Source organism: Manis pentadactyla, chromosome 6, assembly GCF_030020395.1.
Source record: "Manis pentadactyla isolate mManPen7 chromosome 6, mManPen7.hap1, whole genome shotgun sequence".
NCBI classification, from domain to species: Eukaryota; Metazoa; Chordata; class Mammalia; order Pholidota; family Manidae; genus Manis; species Manis pentadactyla.
Genome location: NC_080024.1, coordinates 145990018 through 146010545, shown reverse-complemented (window position 1 = coordinate 146010545; position 20528 = coordinate 145990018). Strand labels below are relative to the sequence as shown.

At 43.9% G+C, this 20528-nt stretch overlaps 1 protein-coding gene across 12 annotated transcripts in view; it reads right to left on the bottom strand.

The window, feature by feature from the left end:
* Positions 1-260: 260 nt before the first annotated feature.
* The window catches only part of TNFRSF11A (TNF receptor superfamily member 11a), a 52535-nt gene continuing 32267 nt past the window's right edge, over positions 261-20528 (bottom strand). For 5 of the 12 annotated variants that reach the window (XM_057504242.1, XM_057504249.1, XM_057504248.1 and 2 more), the window contains 6 exons: positions 20130-20223; positions 18842-18936; positions 17420-17533; positions 14598-14650; positions 12523-13297; positions 261-3957 (listed from right to left, as the gene is read on the bottom strand). In XM_057504242.1, coding sequence (XP_057360225.1) covers positions 3671-3957; positions 12523-13297; positions 14598-14650; positions 17420-17533; positions 18842-18936; positions 20130-20223 — 1418 coding nt within the window. In that variant the 3' untranslated portion in view covers positions 261-3670. The remainder of the gene's footprint in view (positions 3958-12522; positions 13298-14597; positions 14651-17419; positions 17534-18841; positions 18937-20129; positions 20224-20528) is intronic. The other 7 variants (XM_036876751.2, XM_057504244.1, XM_036876749.2 and 4 more) reach the window with 4 other exon arrangements.

Sequence of the window (20528 nt, the reverse complement as noted above, 5' to 3'; positions counted from 1 at the left end):
GCAGCCCCGGGCTCCGTCTCCCTCCCGCTCTGCCTGCTCTTCTCCCGCCGGGAGCTGGGGGGAGGGGCGCTCGGCTCCCGCGGGGCCGGGGCTTGTATCTTACCCCCTTCGCGAGGCGCTGGGTTCTCTCAGGTGTGGATGTGGTCTGGATATTGTCCTGTGTCCTCTGGTCTTTATTCTAGGAAGGGTTGTCTTTGTTATATTTTCATAGATATATGTTGTTTTGGGAGGAGATTTCCGCTGCTCTACTCACGCCGCCATCTTCCCAAGATCCTTTTTTCTCATGGGTTTTCTTGACATCACAGATTGTCACTTTCAATGATCTGTGCCAGTGGAATGCAGTAGCACAACAGACCCAGTTCCCCAATCATGCATATTTGAGTTTGGAAGGAATTTCAAAACTTAAATATGATGTGGGTATCTCTCATTTGTAGGAATCGACAGAACTATGAATCAAAGGAATCTGATCATCAGAGAAGGAACCGCTGATTAGGGACCGGGGAGCATCCCTCTTCTGCTCCTAGACGCTCTCTGCAACATTTTATTCTGAACAAGGCCCCACTGGTAGATAGTTGGCCAAGGGGCCCCTTCTTCCCCTCCTTGTATCCACTCCCTCCAATGTCACTCTACAACTCTTCTTATTAAGAGGTGGGGGAGGGGTTTCCCCACTTGAATTTGGGCTGCCCTTGTGTCTTACAGCATGACAGGTGAGCCTAGGCCTCAAAGGCCAGGCACATTTTTGCATGTTCCCTCAGAACCCTGTCACCACCAGAGAACAAGCTCAGGCCAGCCTGCTGCAAGAAGAGGGAGCATGAGGGGAGGGCTCGGTCTAGCCCAGCCAACCCCCAGCCAGCCAGCCGGCAGACTGCACACAGTAAGCAAGCCCAGCCAGGCTCCCCCAGGCCCAAAGACCCAACCAAGCTTAGCCAACCCACAGAACTGGAAGCTAAATAAATGGTGGTGGTTTTAAGCCACTAAGTTTTAGGCTGGCTTGTTACACAGCAAGAGACACGAGAAGGTTCCAGCACAGCACATTCAAATTGCTCTTTGCGATCACAGGCAGAGAGAGAGAGACATGAATTCGTCCTTCTTCTGGTGTTTGAGTTAAATGAGGGTAGAAAACCCAGACTCCATTTCCCCTTCAACTCTTTCACTGCACTGCGAATTTGTATTTTAAAGAACTTTCTTACAAGATCAATGATAGATGGATCATCAAAGCGAGGCATTTTTCTGTCCCAACTCTGTGGAAGGTTTCACCAGTAAGACACAAGATAACCAACTTTTGACACCAGTGCATACCACAGAGATGAGGAATAAGTCAAATCATTATTTTACAAAGAGCCTGTTCAAGCAAGCCAAGAAAAAAAACCTTTTATGGCCAAATATAAGTTTAATCATCTCTTTATCACATCCCTCCAGCAGGTTTTCATTCCTGTCTTCATTTCATTCTGCTTCCGTTTGTCACTACAGTTCTATGATAGGCAGACACAGACCAGTATTTGCTATATATAGCCTATCATTTAATTGTCTTTGGATCAATATAGAATGGGAAGGGATCAGTGGGGGAAAGAATACTACCTTTTTTCCTGAAAGTAGATTCTTTTGTATTTATTTAGCACCTTTTATTCAAGGAGCTCAAGATACTTTAGCATTCACTGTCACCTCCTTTTGTTACCTCTGGGTAGGAAAAGTGTCAAAAATGATCATTAGTGCCTTTTTATAGAAAGACAAAAACACAGAAAGGTAAAAGTCGTATCAGTGAGGTGATGACAGTCACGGTAGAAATTGGGGTCTTCAGCTCAGCATTCTACTATGGAACTATACTTTGTCTCTTTAATAGATCCCACACCAAAAGGTATAATGGCTTCCTCCATTTTCATATTCTCTCTCTTTGGATGGATGTTAACTAAAAGGGCAGAACTGACAGTAAATCCCCACAAACATATCATCCTGGCAATGCAGTCATTTCCTGCAGTTTTTAAGTCAGCTAAGGAGTCCCATAAATTACAGAGGCACCCTCTGCTTCTCCATTAAAGATCACAATCGACCACATCAAAGAACAGCATTTCCAAGAGGTGTGCACCCAGCAGAGAGAAACCAGTGAACAGTGGTCACTCCCTTCAGCTGGGCATTTGTGGCCAGTAAAGTCTGGTCCATGACCACTATTAGCACACTTAAAACCTGCCAGATCTGCTAAATTGACCTTAATGTGCTTAGGCATTCTAACTTTTCGCTAGTATTGAGGAGAACATATACCCACAGGCTACAACAGATGGAACAGCCCAGGTAATTCCTTTCAGTCTGACTCACACTGTCTGTTTCCTTACAACAGGGCTGACGCTCAAAGGAAAGCAGCTCTGTGATGTTTTCTTAAATTCACAATATGGGGATTAGGTTTTTGATTTAAATGCTTTGGAAAATAGCAGGGATGTTTTCCACTTCTACAGGACGAGGTGGCAGATGCACAATTGTTTAGGTAGACAATAGGGCCTATTGCCTGAACACATGTGTGACATCCTTCTCTAGAAAGAGAAAATGCAAATTAATATTTCATCTTTATTCTTTCTTTCTAGAACTTTCCTAGCAGTTTTTTTTCCCCACTATGTGTTCAGGCTATCCCTGTATCCTATTCATATTCCACACCTTTTTGAGAGAGAGAGACCTCAGGAATAAGAATGCCAAGTATAGCATGGAGAAGACAAGTAATGACTCTAATAGCATCTTACTATGCTGACGGACAGTGACTGCAATGGGGTGGGGGGGACTTGATAATGTGGATGAATGTTGAAACCACAATGTTGCTCATGTGAAACCTTCCTAAGATTGTCTATCAGTGATACCTTCATTAAAAAAATAAGTTTAAGGAAAAAAAAAACAATTAAGAATGCCAAGCTGCAGCAACGTTTGATTTTTTAGAGATTTACTTGCCACGTACCCGATTGCCTCTGCTAGAATGGGTAAATAACTCACCCTCGAGGTGAACATCTGGGATGGTATAAAGAGGGACCGCAGGCTGCAACTTAGCTCTGCCTAAGGATTGACAGAAACTTATAAACATTGAGGGGGGGAATTTGGTTTTCCCTTTTTCCTTCCCTTAGAAAAATGGGAGCACAGAGAGATTTTCAAGAACTAAAAGTCCCTGCATTTGTTCCCTGAGCCTCCCTCCAGGCTTCGAAGTTCCAGCCTTTTTCCAAAAGTACTTGATACAGACATTCCCACCGCCCCGCCCAACAAAAGCCATCTCCAAAACATAGACACCTACTTGTAAGAAGGGGTGCAAAAGAAACTATGTGAAGAAGACCAGCATCCTTAGCGGAATTTTCAAGAAACTCCTTACATAGTAAAAAAATTAAGGGGGGCGGGGGGAGGAGTATCAAAAAAATGTTCTGAGATAAAGTGAAATACAAATATAGAGGAATAAAAATAGACCCAAAGAGAACAGGACAATCTTAAGGACGGCTGCCGCGGAGGCCAGACTACTGGGGAAATGCTAACGGGGGGCGGCGGGCCCCAAAAGGAGGTAAGAAGGGCGAGCAAAGGGCGCACCGTGAGCCTGTGGCCCCGGCCGTACGTGACTGCGGGCCTCGGGCCGCGGTAACAGACGGACGTGTTCGGAAGCCCGCGGCCCGACCTCGGGCGCCGGGCGGCGGGGCGCAGGGGCCGCGGGGGCTCAGCGCGGCGGCCCGGCCTGGCCCTGCTCCTGCACCGGCCGCGACGCCTTGTCGGGCTCCGCGCCGCCCGCGCCCGGGAAGCGCGGCCCGAGGCCCGCGAACGCGTCGCAGCACGGCGGGCTCTCCTCCTGCACCGGGCGGCCCACCGGCTCCCCGGCGCCGCCGCCCGGCGCCGCCGCGCCCTCCTGCGAGTTCTGGCTGACGTACACCACGATGATGTCGCCCTTGAAATTCATCACCTGCCCGCTGGAGATGAACGTGGAGTTGCTGTTCCCCGTCACGGTTCCTGCAAGGGGAGGGGAAGAGAGAGCGCGCAGGCGGTGAGTCAGATGCGCGGCGAGGCCCCTCTCGGGGGGCCCAGGCCACGAGGACCGGGGGGCTTGCTTCACAATTACTGACCAAGGGCTGATCCGAGGGCTTACGCTGTAGCAACAGCAGGAGTGAGCTAGTAACACAGGAGAAGTCCTCCTGGTTGAGGGATCACTAGTTAATAGAAAAAAGTCCAAGTGAGACATCAAAAATAGTCAAAAACTGTGTGTGTGTGTGTGTGTGTGTGTAGATATCTCATAAACATTCTGTCCTAATTTAAAATATACCATGTTTATTTAATAAAAGCAGCAATTTAAAGTCACTTAAAAGTATGATTTTTCTCATTGTAATTCTTTCAGTTTGTTACATCATTAGAACATCATGTTCTTCAATATAATGTAAAACAACACGGCATCACTAGCCACGGTGTGATTTATGGTTTTGAATTTAATCGTGTCTCTTCTTCATCCTCTTCATATTGAGATTTACTTATTTATGTCATAATATATATGATTTCTCTATCATTAAAAACTTTACTTTCCAACAAACTGTCAGCAGGAATCCATTGTTGTTTGCCTCCTTCCTTATCAGAATCTTCTGTTGGCCTGAGTGAGCTCTGGTAAAAGTCTATGTATTTTATTATCTTGTATGTCAAGATTTTGTTTACTTTCTCACGCTAAGAATTTCATTCCATACCAGCTGCCTCATGGCAAACGGTATCTTTGATATAACCTATAAAATCAATATTCTTAATTTCTCTTTTTTTCTAAAATGGAGCTCAAACCCTTGTACCTAAGAAATGTATTTAAACATTTCAGAAACCTTTGATTCAGAGACTAAATCAAGAAGCTTATTCTTGGTGGGTGAGGGCAGAATAGGGGGGAAGAGAAAAACAAGGCCTTCAAACTCCTGATGATTAGGATGTAAAGAAAAACTACCTAGAAAGTGTATAAGATTCTCAAATAATTTTAGACTTCATGTGGTTTTATCAAAGATACAATTAATGACAAAAACCACCTTTGATCAAGTCCAAGCCCACTCCATCCACACTGGCTTTTATGAGCACAGTAAACTGGTGCAGACTAAACTTCTTTAAAAAGCTCCACTGGTTTGCCGACGACAGTATGTGACCACAGAGCCGTCTTCATGGGCACGACCCACACTCACTCAGGGCCCTGTGCTCAGAAGGGCCCTGTGCTTGTTTAAATGCCGTGCCGTGATCATCTTGAAATTCTTACTAATTTTTGCTCATGGGGACATCGTATTTTCATTTTTCAGTGGCCTCTGGAAATTACATAGGTGATCCTGAGTGGCAGGTGTCTCTTAGGAGTATTGCTTTGGGTCTCCCACCCCAACTCTGTGATGCACTGAGTTAGTCTCTTTTTGGAGGTAACATCTTATAAACTGTTTGAATTTTGCAGATGTGCTTGCCAATCTAATTTTCTCTCCCGATCAAGAATTATATGTTCAGTAAGACACTGAATTGCAAAGGCCATTCACTGATGCTCTTAAAATACGGGTCCCATCATGTGTTTCCCTGATGTTCAAGCCACCTGTCACTTGCTATAAAATGTTCAACACCAACTTTCCAATGCAGAATAGAGGCTTGTCCTTTGGCAAAAGGTCTCTTGACTGTATCAGTTAAACCTTTACTGCTTTCCCTTAAGTCTCTAGTTTTGGTATCATTAAAGCGGAATAAGAACTAAGTCACCTGCCAAGCAGTCTAAGTGCAGAATCCTTCGAGAGCTTCACTCTCGCTCTCTTTCATGGTTGCCTCAACTTCAATAGCAAAAAACTTAGAGCAACTCATTCTTTGGGTTGTCCCATAGCAACAATCAGTTTTCATAGAAACAATTCTCATGCTTATCAAACTCTTTTTTTTTTTTTAACAGTGAATGAAACAGTTAAAGCTATAAATTACAATAGGATTGGCTCACATTCACAGGACTGGGAATTCCCACGGATCTTTGTAAGCATGGCTATTCTGGTGTGAGCAGAAGGGCCTGGGTACTCTAGATGACCCATTAGTTTTGAGCTATCAGTGTGCTTCGGGCTTCAGTCAGCTTACTTTAGAGGGAAAGGGAATGTGGACTAATCTATGGTTAAGTGGAGATAAATGAAGACACCACCCATTACAGTAAGAATGGTAACAGAACCAACACCCCAAATCCATAACTTACTGACTGTTCCCTCTGCGCCAGGCTGGCTGCACTGCAAAACACCAGCTCGCACTTACTCTGCACGTGAGCATGGCAGGCTTGTCATCATGCAGACCCACCTGCAACTAATCTAATACCATCAATGTCATCCTGGTGTTTGGGTCTCTGAAGAGCAGAAGGTGCATGCATAACTGGTGGCCAAGGGATGGTGGTTTCTGTGGCCACCTGAGTGCAGGAGGGTAAGAAATGGTGTGGGGCAGAGGAGAGAGGAGGGTTCTGAGAGGTCTGCACCTGGCCTGGCTCAGCCCCTACTAGCTGAGGAATTGGGGACAAACCACGAAACAGATCCCTAGATCTCAGTCTGCTCATTTATGAAATGAGCATCTATTTGCAAGCCTTGGTAGGCTGGCGGGTGGCAGACACACCGAGAAGCATATGATAAATGTTAATGAATGATGAACACCTGGCAGGGGGGCATAAGGGCCAAATGAGATGATGTTTGAAAACGCTTGGGAAATAGCAAAGAATTAGTCGCAAGGGCACTGATGGCATCCACTCCAGGAAGATAGCGTGAGTGCTTGTGGAACTCCCAAGGAAACAGATCTGTAAAACATACTGAGCAATAATGTTATTTTTGCAGCCCTGTCTTATTGGAGGATCTCAGTGTGCCTTGAAAACTGAAAGGGTGCTTTCCTCTAGAAATCTAACCAACTTGTGTCTACTTTGCTATAATCCATCAGTATGACTGTCTCTGGCTTGAACACTCATATATATAATTCTACAGTAAATTCACTGTCTCGTTTGTCCTGGTACAAGTCAGCTGTGGTCTGAATGTAGGAGAAAAGTAAGATCAAGGTTTAGAATGAATTGGTAATAATCCTTATTCGGTAACACACCTCAGTCCCGAACTGTCCTTGCTTAAAAGCAATAATTCCTTAAAATTTGCTTCCTACCTTTCAGAACAGAAAGGTCTTACAGGGCTATGAAGCCGACCTGACAGGGCAATGCCCTGGGATGGCGAATCAACAGGTCGCCACATCAGCAAGCTGCAAGGCCAGGTGAGTGCTGGGGGCCTCCCTCTCCGCCTGGTTGCCCAGGTTTCTGCAGCTGATACATGCCCAGAAGGGGTAACCATTGCTTGCCAAGGGAGCCCAGGATGTTCTGCTGTTTGGGGCCCCTCCCTTGTTGGAGTCTGGCAAGGGGGATGTGAAAAGGGAAGGATGATATGGACAAAGCTTATCCGAGATGCTTTACAAAGGCCTGAGGCTTGCAGCCCATAGAGCCTGGAGGAATAGAAGCAGAGCAGGGGCCCATCATGCCCTCTTCCTGACTCTCCTCAGCTGCCTTTCTGACCGCTAGCCCTGCAAAGCTGCCCCTGACATTTATTGTAACTTTATTTCACTTGCAAAAAAAAGATGGGGTTGGAGGCCTGTGAAAGAAAGCTTTCCTCGCAGAGGAATCGGTGATAATGAAAATAGTAACTTCCGGAAACAACTGGCAGAAGATAAGGGCTCAGGTCAAGGGAGTTGTCACCTGCTGTCCAGACCCTAGCGTCCCTTTTGGAACCTTCTGGGCCTGGCCTGGCCACTACCCCTCACTCCGCCAGAGCAGGCACTCTCCCAGGCCTGTGTTTGCCCTTATTCTACAGCAACTAAAGATTGCTGTTGGCTGTCGATGCAGTCTTATCATCTGAACACAGGTGACTGATAGAATTGTATTTGAAGGCTCATATCCAAAAGTATGATTTGAGAACCCGAATGACATGAACGTTTTTATGAGACAAGAAACTAGAAGTTTCGAAGAGTTCCTAACATTTAAAAGGGTTATTTGGTTTAACATTAATATGCAATATCACTTAACTAGTTACTTTTTTTAGGTAACTTGAAAGAGTAAAAAAATAGCAATTGTTTCAACAGAAATTCATTAAGAATTGTGTGTCCTGTAAATAAACTGCTCTCTCCAACTCAGAAGTGACTGAACCAATGATGTGATTTCAACAGAAACAATTAGCAAACCAAATGTCCATCATGAACAGAAAGTATCTATATTTTGCTAAGTCCATGCTTCAAATAGCAGGCTCTGAGAATAAGCTTTGCTATAAGAACCCAATCCCTGAGAGAATTTACATTTTTAAACAAGGTAATGCAAACTCCTCTTCTCAAAAGCTTATTATATTGCTTAAAATGCATAGCATATGAATATTAAATCACAAGAACTATTGCAAATAATACCACCCAATTGTCATGTAGATTTTTCTTCCAAGGAACAGAACTAAAAATATACACAAATACACTCAAACTACCCAGGCTGTGGTGGGTTCTTTTGGAATTAAAAAAAAAAACAAACTTAATTTATATTTAACCCATATGCTTCTCATGTGACTTTTCTTTTTATGGAAATGCAATCTCTGTTGTAGGCATTTAGAAGAAACTGGGTATATGATGATAAGGGAAGGGAAGCAGGATTTAATAGTTCTTAGTGAATCATGCTTGAAAATTACTTAGAATGGTTTACAAATAAAACCCTTCCAAAACGAGCCCTATTAGTACAAACAGAAGGCAAGCAGGGCTAAATTAAATAAAGTATATGCTAAATACATTTTTCATATATTTTGAAATAATGTGTTGACTGTGAGCACCAACAAAAATCATTATGAAATAACCCAATAATTAAACATCCTTTGTAAGTTACAGAGCAATGAGCTAATACTTGCCCTTAAAATATTTATATGGAAAAATGAAATACAAGTTAGTGGATGGCATTCCAACAGGAGAGAGAAGAAAGTTAGAACCAGAGGACTGTCCCTTGCTTGGGGGAAGTGGAGGGACAGGGAAGAACACTTGAGTAGGAAAACTTCAAGCTGTCCTTTCGCGATGGAAGTGAAGGTCAGGAATCATCATTAAAAAGAGGGTGGGCCCAGGGGTGGGAGCACTGTGCATCAGGCAGGTGCCTCTCCTGCCCCCCAAGTACGTTTGGCTCCCAGGCATTGCCTTGTGCCATTTGGATGAACCAGCTCGTCTTGGCCTCTCCAACCCCAGACATCCCAGTCTGCCCAGGACAGCGAACGCCTGTCCTTCTGTCCGTGCATGGCCTCCAGCTCCCAGTACAGGCTGAAGTGGGAGGCTGAGAGTGAGTTAGGTCTCTCATTCCTCTAGTTACTCATGACTGCATGAAAGAATGAATGAGCTTATAAACATTGGTTCACTTAACAAGCTGGGACTGAGAGACTTGTCAGTCTGTGTCATATGTGTCATAAATCCAGGTGTGTCATAAATTCCCACTGATTGGATGTGGCTGCCCAGAGGTAGGCTGTCAATCAAGACATGAGTGTGCCAGGCTCAGTGGGAAAGACTCCAAGACAAGGAAGGGCTGCAGGGCGAAGGGGAGGGGGGCACAGGCAGCGTGTCTGCCACCCCTGGTCTAGGAAGCAGCATCTGAGCTGGGACTTGAAGGATCCGAGGAATTGCGCACTCTGGAAAAGGGACAACACGGGTGGGTGGTTCACAGGAGGAGGAGCACATTACAGGGCAGAAGCAGGAGAGTGAGAGGTGCTCCCCTAAAGGTACTGGCTTTGGCTGAAACAGGCAGGTGAGCAGGTGAAGGGGAGCAGCAGGTTGGAAGGGGGGCAGGCCTGGAAGGCCTTGCTTTCTCAAAGTATTGAGTCTTTTTGAGTTATCCATTCCCTGACCTCAATCCCTATTTGTTTTCCAAGTCTCTGTGGCTCAATGGACCTTAAAGATGTGACAGAAAAACAAGTATGGAGCTGGTATTCATTAAGAATTGTGGGTCCTGTAAACAAACTGCTCTCTCCAGCTCAGAAAGTGACTGAACCAATTAAGTGATTTCAGGAGCTAAAAGCAAGTCACTGGTCAACTATAGACACATCAATTACATTGTTCTTTCTTCCCCATGAAATAATTTTCTAGACACAGTGAGAATTCTCCGAACTCCAGGTGAAAGGGCTTGTAACCAAGGTAACCACATTCGTATCATGCAGATAGTAACTTAAGATAAATTATGAAGTGGTAATGTAAGACTTAAACCCTTAAAGGTGTTTGCTAATAATTCTCACTCTGCTTTAAGGTTTATAACATTGCTAAAATAGCCTTAACATTGGGTAATATTTGTAAAAGATACACTACTGGAGATCTTTCAAGAACCATCATTCTCTTCAAAAGGGTGCTGGATTCACAGGAGATACTCTTCCCTACTGAGGAATATCCAATCCAGAACCCACTAGATTTGGTTGCAAGTTTAAAAAAAAAAGATACCCACATATATAAATCCAAAAACCCAATATAAAAGGGCACCTCCCTCAAGTCCTGAGAGCACAGGGTTTTTAAGAGATCAAACAGGATTGGGCCCCCCTCTTATCTTTGTTCCATCCTCCTTCACCCATTTTGTAGAACATAAATTATGACAATTAAAAAAGAAAAGCAAAAATGAGAAAGTGCTATTTGAACCGGAACCCAGAAGGCCCATTCATGAGAAGTAAGTATGGGCAGAATAGCCCAGCCTCAGGTACCAATCTGGCTGCTGCTTCTCCTCAGGCGAGAATGAATTTGGCCTGCTTGCTAGTGACCACAGGCAGAGTCTGCCGACGTTTTGCATGGCTAAGCACCAGATGGAGAGGGAAAAAGCAGTGTAAACTTTCTGCAAATTAACACCACTTAGTTGGTGGCACACTTTTTTTTCTTTCCCCCATGCCTAGATGTTAAGAGTGCTGGAGAAATAAAAAATAATGGAAAACAGAGGGCCCTGTTTTAACTCTTTCCAGGAGAACAAAGCTCTGGCTTTTGGTTGCATGAACCTAAGAAACAACATCTCTTTAAATATGGCCAACTCTGTTCTTCTGAGAATTGCTGATGATGCCACACAGTGGCAACTGTCATCTTCCTGGTGTCATCGGATGAAAAACTCGTCTGCTGCTGGCGGTGTTCCAAGACACGGCCACTGCCACCCAGGGCCTCAGCCACTCTCCAGCCCCCAAAATAGTGTTCTGTTTTGTCTCTGTGCCCAATGGGAAGAAAATGAACCTCTGAGAAATAACTAGAACAATGAAATAAACAATAGAGCAAAACTTTTAGTCTTGGAATTTCCTCCAAATCTTAAAAAAATACTGAGGTCTTCTAAAGGAAAAACACATCAGCTCTTTGAAAAATATCCCCAAATATATCTCCTTTTTTTCAGTTTGGGCATGGATAGAGAATTTATACATCAGTGAATTTGTGTAGTTGTAGCAAAACCACAAAGCTTGGAAAACAGATTAAAGTACGTTGTGCGGTCAAGTAAGCCAGAAGCCATCATTAGCATAAGACAGTCTGTGTTTAGGATGGGGCCTTAGCTCTCTTAGGCTTATAAAGTAACTCAAAGACCAGCTGTGAGTACCCCTTGCAATCTAAAGAAAGAGGCAGGGATAAAAGAAAATGCATCCTGGGATAAAGGTGGCTCACAGATGGGTTTTGGGTTTTTTGTTTTTAGTATGGATGGATTCTGTGAAGCCCCTTAAGTAGCATATATCCATATATTCATTTTTCTGGAGAGACTGCCTATAGCTTTCTGAAGATTCTCAAAGATCCCTGATCCCTCATTTGGCAAATAATCCCCAGAGCCAGAGGAAGCCCTCACTATCAGCAGCAAGGTTCCTTGTAACTACATAAGAAAACATATGGTGTGTTCCCCTCGTGAAAAAAGTTATAATATTATAATTTGTGGAGTATTCAGCTCAAGCAGTGGTACAGTGATAAATCTCTATAATGGCTTTAAATTGAAAACTCATGTTATCTTCCTGGTTCCATAAATATATTCTATGCTGTTGTTATAAAAGGGGCTTCTCATAAGAAGCATTCAGGGGTGGTTTTACTGCATCATTAATTTGGTGTAGAACAAACAGGCTACTCTTAATAAATATTAATTAATTAAGGATTAGCTGAACAGTTTTGTCCTCCTGAAATTTATAACAGCTTGTTGGGGAGAGATCTGAGGCATAGGTTGCTTTAAAAACAAAACAAAGCCCAGAAATCTGAGGGAATGACTTGATTTTCACCAGTTCAGAGGTCACTGTTGACACTATATTTGGAGGGTCAATGCAGGGGTTTGAGGTCTAATCCCATCACAAGTAGCCTGAATGCAAAAGGGCATGGGGCACCCATAAACAAAGAGACAGCTCCAGGGTTGGAGGATGAAGTCACAGGGCAGTGGGCACAACATGTGGACCGAATCAAAACTCATCCTGTAAAGAAGCTTATCAAGAGGAAATGCTCAAGCTGAATTTTTCCCATGTTAGCATCCCTCTTCCCTAAATGTTCTGTGACACCTGCCCCCAAACAGAACAAAGAACAGGCCTGTTTGTTCGGAAGGGAGAGACCAGGAGAATCACTTACCAGATGCAGGTGGCTGGTCACTGGAGGGGCTTCCAGGCCCAGGGCCTCCCCTCCTCGAGCTGGGCTGCCTTCCATCGGCCCTGTCCTCTGGCTGGCCTCCCCACTCTGCCCTCTTAGCTGCTTCTTCTGGTGGAAGGCCCATGCCATAGGCGCACTGGGGCAAGTGTCCCCTTGCCGGGGAACCCGTGAGGGGCCCCCGGTCCTCCCCAGGAGGGTCCCCGCATCCTGTACAGCCATCTGCAGAACAGAAGCTGGCTGCTCCATGGGGGCAACCGTCACCTTCCACTGCTTTCTGTAAGTACTTTTCAGAGGACGTAGGAATCCACTCAGTCCTGCACGGGGGCTCCGCGAAGCTGCAGCTGTCAGACTCCCCCATGCTCTCTGTCCCAGTGAAGCACTGGCTTAAACTGTCATTCTCCCCCACCTCCAGGGGCTCAGGGAAAGGGGGACTGGATTTGCTTCCAGGCTGAGTGAGGAACAGTAAAGAGTCTGGGGTCTGGGAGGGCCTGTCCACATATTCGTCTTCCATGGGGACAGGCCTGAAGGGGTCCCCCTCAGTCTCGCTGACCAAAGTGAACATCCTGGCATCTTCTGCTAGTGCGTGGGGACCATCGCCTGCGCACGCGCCCCCGCAGACACCACCACCGTCTGGACAGCACATATCTTCAGAAAACATCTTCTCTTCCAGTGTCAGCAGTAAGACACCTTCACAAATTTCACGCTGACTAGAAGCTTCCATATGAATGCTTCTAAAATTACTGCCTGAGGACTCCTGCTGATTTAAATTCAGAAGATACAAGCATTAACACCCAAAATTATTAGAACATGATTCTGCTAAACACGGCTGAAAGTGGTGTTTATAGTAATTATTTCCACCATAACAAGTGCAGATGGAACTCTCACTGTGACACTTTATTTGTGTTATTTAAAATTACAGAGTGGGAAAGAACCCTAAAAAAAAGAATACAAGCAGAATGAAGTAACTGCATTTCAAATGAATAGCATGTTCACATGGAAGCCGGGGGAAGAGCTAGCCCGAATAACTTTAGAACACAGTTTTTTGTCTACTCACTCTATCTAAATTTAAAGAAAAAACTGTAAGCAGGTATTGAATTCTAGTTAGTGGCTTTGGCTTTTGCTGTAATATGGTTTAGTAATTCTGAAACTGCTTTCTGGTGTATTCTGGAATTGAGCAAATGAGAAAATATATTGAGAACAACAGGAGCCAGGTTTCATACTGTCAGACAGGGGAAGATTCAACTACAGAAAAGGGAAAGACTGAACTAAGTCCTGTGGTGTTGGAACTGGACGTGGAGAGGTCAGTATGAGCTCATGGTTTAAAATTATAAATCTTTAAGCAGGAGGAAATACATGTGAAGGACATAATGGGATAATTAATGAAATTTCAATAACAAATGTGGGTTGGATGAAAGTATTGTACCACTACTAAATTTCTTGAATTTTATCAATGTACTTGGTTATATAGGAGAATGTCCTTGTTCTTAAGAGAGTCACACTGAAGTATTTAAGGGTATAGGGGTGCACTGCCTGCCATGCTCTAGAATGGTTCAAGAAAAAATACATATACACATATGCCCGCAAACAGGGAGCAAATAATAAAGTAATATAATAAAGTATACACAGTCGGTGGACACGAGTGTAGGACATATAGAAGTTTTTTGCAGTATTCTCACTGTTTTTCTATAGTTTCAAAATTCCATCAAAATTAAAAGTTGCTGAATTACAGAGTAATAGCCACAGAGTAAAGGGAAGTGGCAGCTCTGTCCTTCTAGGCATCTGCACGACACAACCAACGTTGGCTCTAAAATAATAATACAAATAACATGTGCACAGAGATGGCAGAAATGGAATGAAATGCGAAGGAAACAGCATGTAGGATGAGCACTGGCTCAGGCTTTAGCTTACTCTGTCGGGACCTGCCCTGGAATTTGAGATTTCATATCTCAAAGGAAGTACCCCTTTCACAGTGGGGCTGAAAATCTGACTGATTGTTATCTACATTCAGCCTAACTGTTCAAGTACTTAAAAGCGGTGCTTAAGACTTTTAAATTTACCTTATTTCCACTTAGGCGGCCACAAGCCTCATTGACCCAGTGCCACAAATTAGCTGGAAAAACAAAGTAAGGAAAGGACTCGTATTATTATTCCCTATTTCTAATATGGTATTATTGACTGCTTATGTCAGTTCTGTATTATCTTTAAACATAATCCCCTGTAAGACTTTCAGTGAGAGTTCCTGAGAGTGAAAACATGCAAAAGGAAATCAACCAGCTCAAAGACTGAAGGCATCTTACTCCTCCTACCCAAAACAGGACTTTCTGATCTATGTAAAGCAAAGAATGACCCACTCATGGCCCATCAAATACGTCTGTCACATTTGAGGGCTGTCAGAGCTACTGTTGGGACTGTAGACATCCCACTCCTTAGCAATTTTTCCTTCACTGTGAAGGACCAGCCTAAAAGTTGTAGGGAAATGAAAAGAAATGTGGGTCTAGGAGACTGACTTTCCCATAAGCTAGCTCAACTATCTGTACAACAGTAAAGTACATGCTGGAAGGCAGTGCTGGACCCCACGGACTTCCCACAGGCCTCAAATCCTTTCCACTAGCCCCTGCGGCTTCCCAGAGGAAGGAAAAATATGCTCTGTGGCACATACAAAGCACCTCTCCATTAACATTCTAAAATAGAAGAGATGAAACTTAAAAAGTCAAATCTGAATTTTTAAAAAAACCTATTAATTTACATTCTACAAAGATAAAATTTTTACCCCCCACCATTAAATATTTGATGTTGAATTCATTATAAACGTCAGGAGGTTGTCCATTTGCCACTGGAAGATAAATAGGTCAGAAAAATAGCTAATGACATCTATTACGTGACCTTGCCCCATTCCCTTAACCTCTCCAAGCCTCAGTTTCCTGTTCATAAAACAGGAGAAGTAACACTGTCTACCTCATGATGCTGCTGCAGAGATTAGTTAGTGTGTGTAAAGTCATATAGCGGAGCTGGTACAGAATACTCTAAATGTGTCAGTTGTTGCTATCATTATCATTATCATTCTCAGTTCCTTTCTATAATTTTGAAGTTGTATAAGAATAAAGGCACCCCAAATAAAAGTTGCAGCTCTTCCCTTGGGATCAGGACTAGGTATTCACAAATGGTACTAAAGCTTAGTATTGTACACAGAGGTGATAATCCTTACTACTGTGGTAATCTCTCCCCTAGGTGATTGCAAAAGACCTCCTAGCCCTGCATCTGCACCCACTCTTACTGCACCCCCTGAATTTGTGCTCTACACTAAAACCAGAGGGCTGTTGTTAACTTCCTTTGCTGGGGATAAGGAGCAAACCCCTTGAGCAGGTGCAGGGCTGCATCATCTGGGCACGCTGCCCTCTCCTTTTATCTTCCACTGGTTCTGACTTTCTGCTCTCCCTGCACTGACCTTAGTTAATTCCAACTTGTCTTTCAGGACTCAGCTTCTCTGGCTCCTGCTCTGGGAGGCCCTGGCTGACCCCAAGGTCAGAAGAGTCCCTGTCACTGCTCATCTGGAGCTCTGCACCTTCACTTTCACTTCTAAGCCTCTCTGTGGGCCTAACACCTGCCTTGCCCACGGAAGCGCTTCCTCCGCCAGGACACTCATTGTGGTTGTGCTGCTCAGTACTGAGTCCCCAGTGCCTCGTGGCCAAGCAAGTGTGTTGCATGAAGGGATGAAGAGAAAGCTAAGAATCACAAGCCCCAGCTCAGTCTAGGCAAGCCTGTTGTTCTTCTCACTGATAGGATGTGGCAGTAAGAGCATTACAGAGACAAAGACTAAGAAGCAAAGCATCAGAAGTCTGTTTATCTCATGTAAACATGGCTATCTGAACATGCATTATTCAATCCCTGGCTCCCATGTTGTCAGGGAAGTGAAGTTGCATTAAATAACCGTATCAATAATGAATAGATTCTTAAAGTCATTTAACATTGCTCTCATTTAACATTGGCATTTTCAAACACCATCTTCCCTCTTTAATCTTTTGATTGCCCAGGGTTACATTAGCAATGTAATGTTAATGGAAGAAGCAAAATATGTAGGTTTTCAAGAAGTCTGTGGATGTGATGTAGGAGGGCGGATGGAATCACAGCAAAGCGGGGATGGACAAGATCAACACGTGAGCTGCTGGAAAAGGAAGAGGCTGGAGAGACAACAGATGCTTCAATGAGAAAGATTTGGCTAACAAAGCGTCAAGAAATGTCTTCATGAAAGCTAATGAAGTCTTGAATCCTTTCTTCAAAATGACATCTTTTTATCTTTGTGGTATAAAATCAAATATGACAATGTGATGTTAAGGGACGCTATCAAAAAATTTTTTTGTGGAAAAACTATTCCCAGTAAACACTTGATTATTCATTTTAAGGATGAGCACCTAAATGTTACTGAATATAAGATAATTTATTTTTATATTTATAGATTCATATGTCAAGGCCACCCCAGTCAAAACTTTCCATCAGCCATTTACCTGAACATTTTATCTCTGTTTTAAGTGAGAACATTAAAAATGTTGGTATTCCAGGATAAAAGCAAGCCCCTGTAGATAGGATGCTGCAAAATCTATATAACATAAACACACAGCTTATGAGTAATTTGTTTCCTGAACCTAGAATATTTTGTTTGCTTATATAGAAACAGGCACAATGACATTTGTTTGGCCAGAGAACCATGCATTAAGTGTGAAGGGTGGTTCCCCTTAGGTTAAGCACAATCATCTCAAGGCACCTATGATAAGCACATCACCAGAGGTAGTCAGTGGGCAAAATGTGCATCTTCCAAAGCACATACTAGAAATGGGTCTATTTTCTTGACAATTAATTTTCAAAACCACCATAGACACAATACCTGTCAGCGCTTTCCCTTTTTTCCTGTAATAAACGCCAAAGATGATGGCAGCAACTAGCACCACAGATGTGAAGAGAAGCAGAATAATTAACCCAGGCAAGTAAATCAGGGGTTCTGTATTGGAAGAAAATGAGGAAAAACAGCAGTGAAGATGATTTAATTTACTCTCTAAGTTAAAAAACAAAACCTTTTATATCAAACCCCAGCATCAGAGATGGTGGAACAGGAAAGTACGAAGGTCCCCAACCCTGAGAGCAGGTTCGCCAGAGGACTCAGCCAGAAGGGTGGGCCGTCACGTAGCCGGACCTGCTGTCTGCGTCACTCTGCGGGAGGCCAGCCCAGGACCACGTTAAAGAGTTTCTACTTCAGAACAGCCCTAGTCACGTTTACCATGCCAGCCACTTCCATCTTTGCTTCCCTACAGAACACCTCAATCTCCCCAGGGGGACGGCCTCTGAGGCAAAAGGAAGCCCCTTATCGTATCTCTTTCCAAATAACAACACAGCATCACGGTTTTGCTGGTCATCGAACAGACCACAGCCATCCTGTGAAGTGTTACAGGTGCTTCATCTACAACGCAGTATGGACTCAGCCATTCTTCTCATCACTCGGCAATCAGCCTTTTTGTTATAAACTCTCGGTTAACGTGACCTGGTTTCTGGGACTCTCGCCTTCCCTCTCCTTCTCCCCTTGTTAGGATAACTTTTCATTCCCTGGGTTATTTTTAATGGTCTTTTGAAAATACTGCTGTGACTGTGTAACGCCATATCATAATGCATTGATGTCCTGTGTCCCAAAATGTCACATCTAAACCCCTGATTTTCTCAAAGTTCATTAACCCCATTATTCTGAGGCTTAGGCTCCCTTGCCTCATTAGGAGGGTCTTCCTGCCACCTGTGCCATCTCCTGCACTGTGCCCTCTGGACGCCCCTCACACTGTCCCGTGCACCTGGACAACCAGAATCCACCATTCACTTTCAGCCTTCTGTCAGCCTTTGCAACTGTGTTTAAGATTAATTTGATCTACAAAATGGTCCATAAATACCGGTAGCCATATTCTAACAAGTTGCCGACTCTGCTTGGGGACCGAATCTGCCACAGACACCCCAGCTGTGAGCTTCACCATCCAAGCATATCTGGGCATTTAAATTTATGTTTGCAGTTCAATTACTTCTTCCTTTTTTTTTTTGTACAAATGAATACAGTATTACTTATCCATCGCAGAACAGAAAATTATCAAGTAAACAACATGTCTGGAATTAAAATACTGATCAAAGTGGAGCACTGAGCTGGCCAAGGACAGGATGAGATGAACAGGGGAGAGATGAGCCCCTCCAGATATGGCATGAAATTCGGGAGAAATCTACAAGAGCTGAGTGGTCTGGGCACATCTACCAACCAATGTGCTCTGTTTAAACGTACCGTTTGGTGGTTTTTCAGATGGCAGAGAAGAACTACAAACCACGTCGGACTTATCAGTCCCATGATGTGCTTCCATCTCTCCAAGAACGGTACAGCTGTGGGGGGAAAGGCAGTTAAGGGCTTTAGTTTTGTATTCTTCTTTTAAAAAAAAAAAGACTCAACTGCCCTAGATTGCTAGCTCTTTCAGGAGAGGAGCCCAGTTCTTCCTGGGTGTTTGAAGCTCCAGTGCCTGTCCACACATCATAAAGGTGGACAAATGAATAAATGAAGGTAACCACTGCCGGTATTCTCTAAGGACAGCTCTAGAGGATGGTCTGAAGGAGAATAGATCAGTGTCTTCGGTAAAAAAGATTCCAAATGTTTCAGTTGCCGTGGCTAAGTGATAAACTGTTGAAGGATGTTCTTTTTAAAGTGAGAACACAGAAAATCTTTTCAACAAAAAAATTGGATAAATATTTAATGAGAATTGCTACACTGGGCAACCAAAAGAATTGTTACATTTATTATTAGTATTCAACGACAAGCATGCAATGAATGAAAGGGCGCAGGAGTTCCACTATGGATGCTTTCACATAAATGTGAAATAGTATTTATATTAGAGGAACCATTGCAAAATTATGTATTACTGCAAAAGACTGAGAACAACCAAAGTGACTATTAAAATAGGGAACTTACTAAATTACCATACATCTCTATGATGAAATACTATATAGCAGTAAAAAGACATATTTAGATCTAAGGGAACTCATATAGAATGTGCTTTCTTCAGGATATATTATGTGAAACAAAAAACCCAAGGTGTTTACAGCATTCAAACATTTATGTGAATAGGAGGCATCTATATATCACTTACACAACACACACATCTCTGGACAAATAAACCAGTGGTGTTGGGAAGCTGAGAAAAGTGGGAGTGGTGAGTGAAGGTAATAAACATCATAAATCATTTCCACTAAGTAAGCTCAGAAAAAGGAAAAAAAAGCTGCAACTGTAAGTCAAAGAGTCAGTCAAACTGAATCTAAAAAGGAATACACAGCTCCTGTCACCCATCAGCTTGAGGACCGGTTGGACTGGTTTGATTTCCTCTCGCCAAACTGACAGACGTTTTCCACGGTGAACATGGCCTCGAGAGGGAGCGTCACCAAGCTGAACCCGTCACCAAGCTGAACCCGTCACCAAGCTGAACCTGTCACCAAGCTGAACCCGTCTGTTTTCCAAGCAGACAAGTCAGTGGGGGGTGAGCTGCCTAAAATCAACAAACTCTCTTGGCTGCTCCATTGTCACTTACTTGGTCCAGGGTTTGCATTTTTCTGTGGAAGAAAAGACTTCCGAGAAGTAGCCGGCAGGGCAGGGCTCACACACCGTGTCTTTGTTGAGCTGTACTGTCAAAAAAACAAACGGAAAACAAGAATGAACAGAACACAGGAGGGCACAGAGACCGGCCAGGATGGTGTCCAGGGAGCCAGAGGCCACCAGCGGCCCTCAGCCTCTTGCCTCCCGCTTCCTGCCCTCCGGAGGTGGTGCTTCAATGCCTGCAGCCTTCAGAGGCCCACCACCCTGTGGGAGGTCACAGAATTGTGCTCAGAGAGGTCACTGGCTCAGTGTCAGCCCACTAATGCCAGGGTCCGAGTTAGGCCCTGACCCTCTGCTGGTCAGAGCCACTGTTCTGGTCACCAGTACTTTCTTT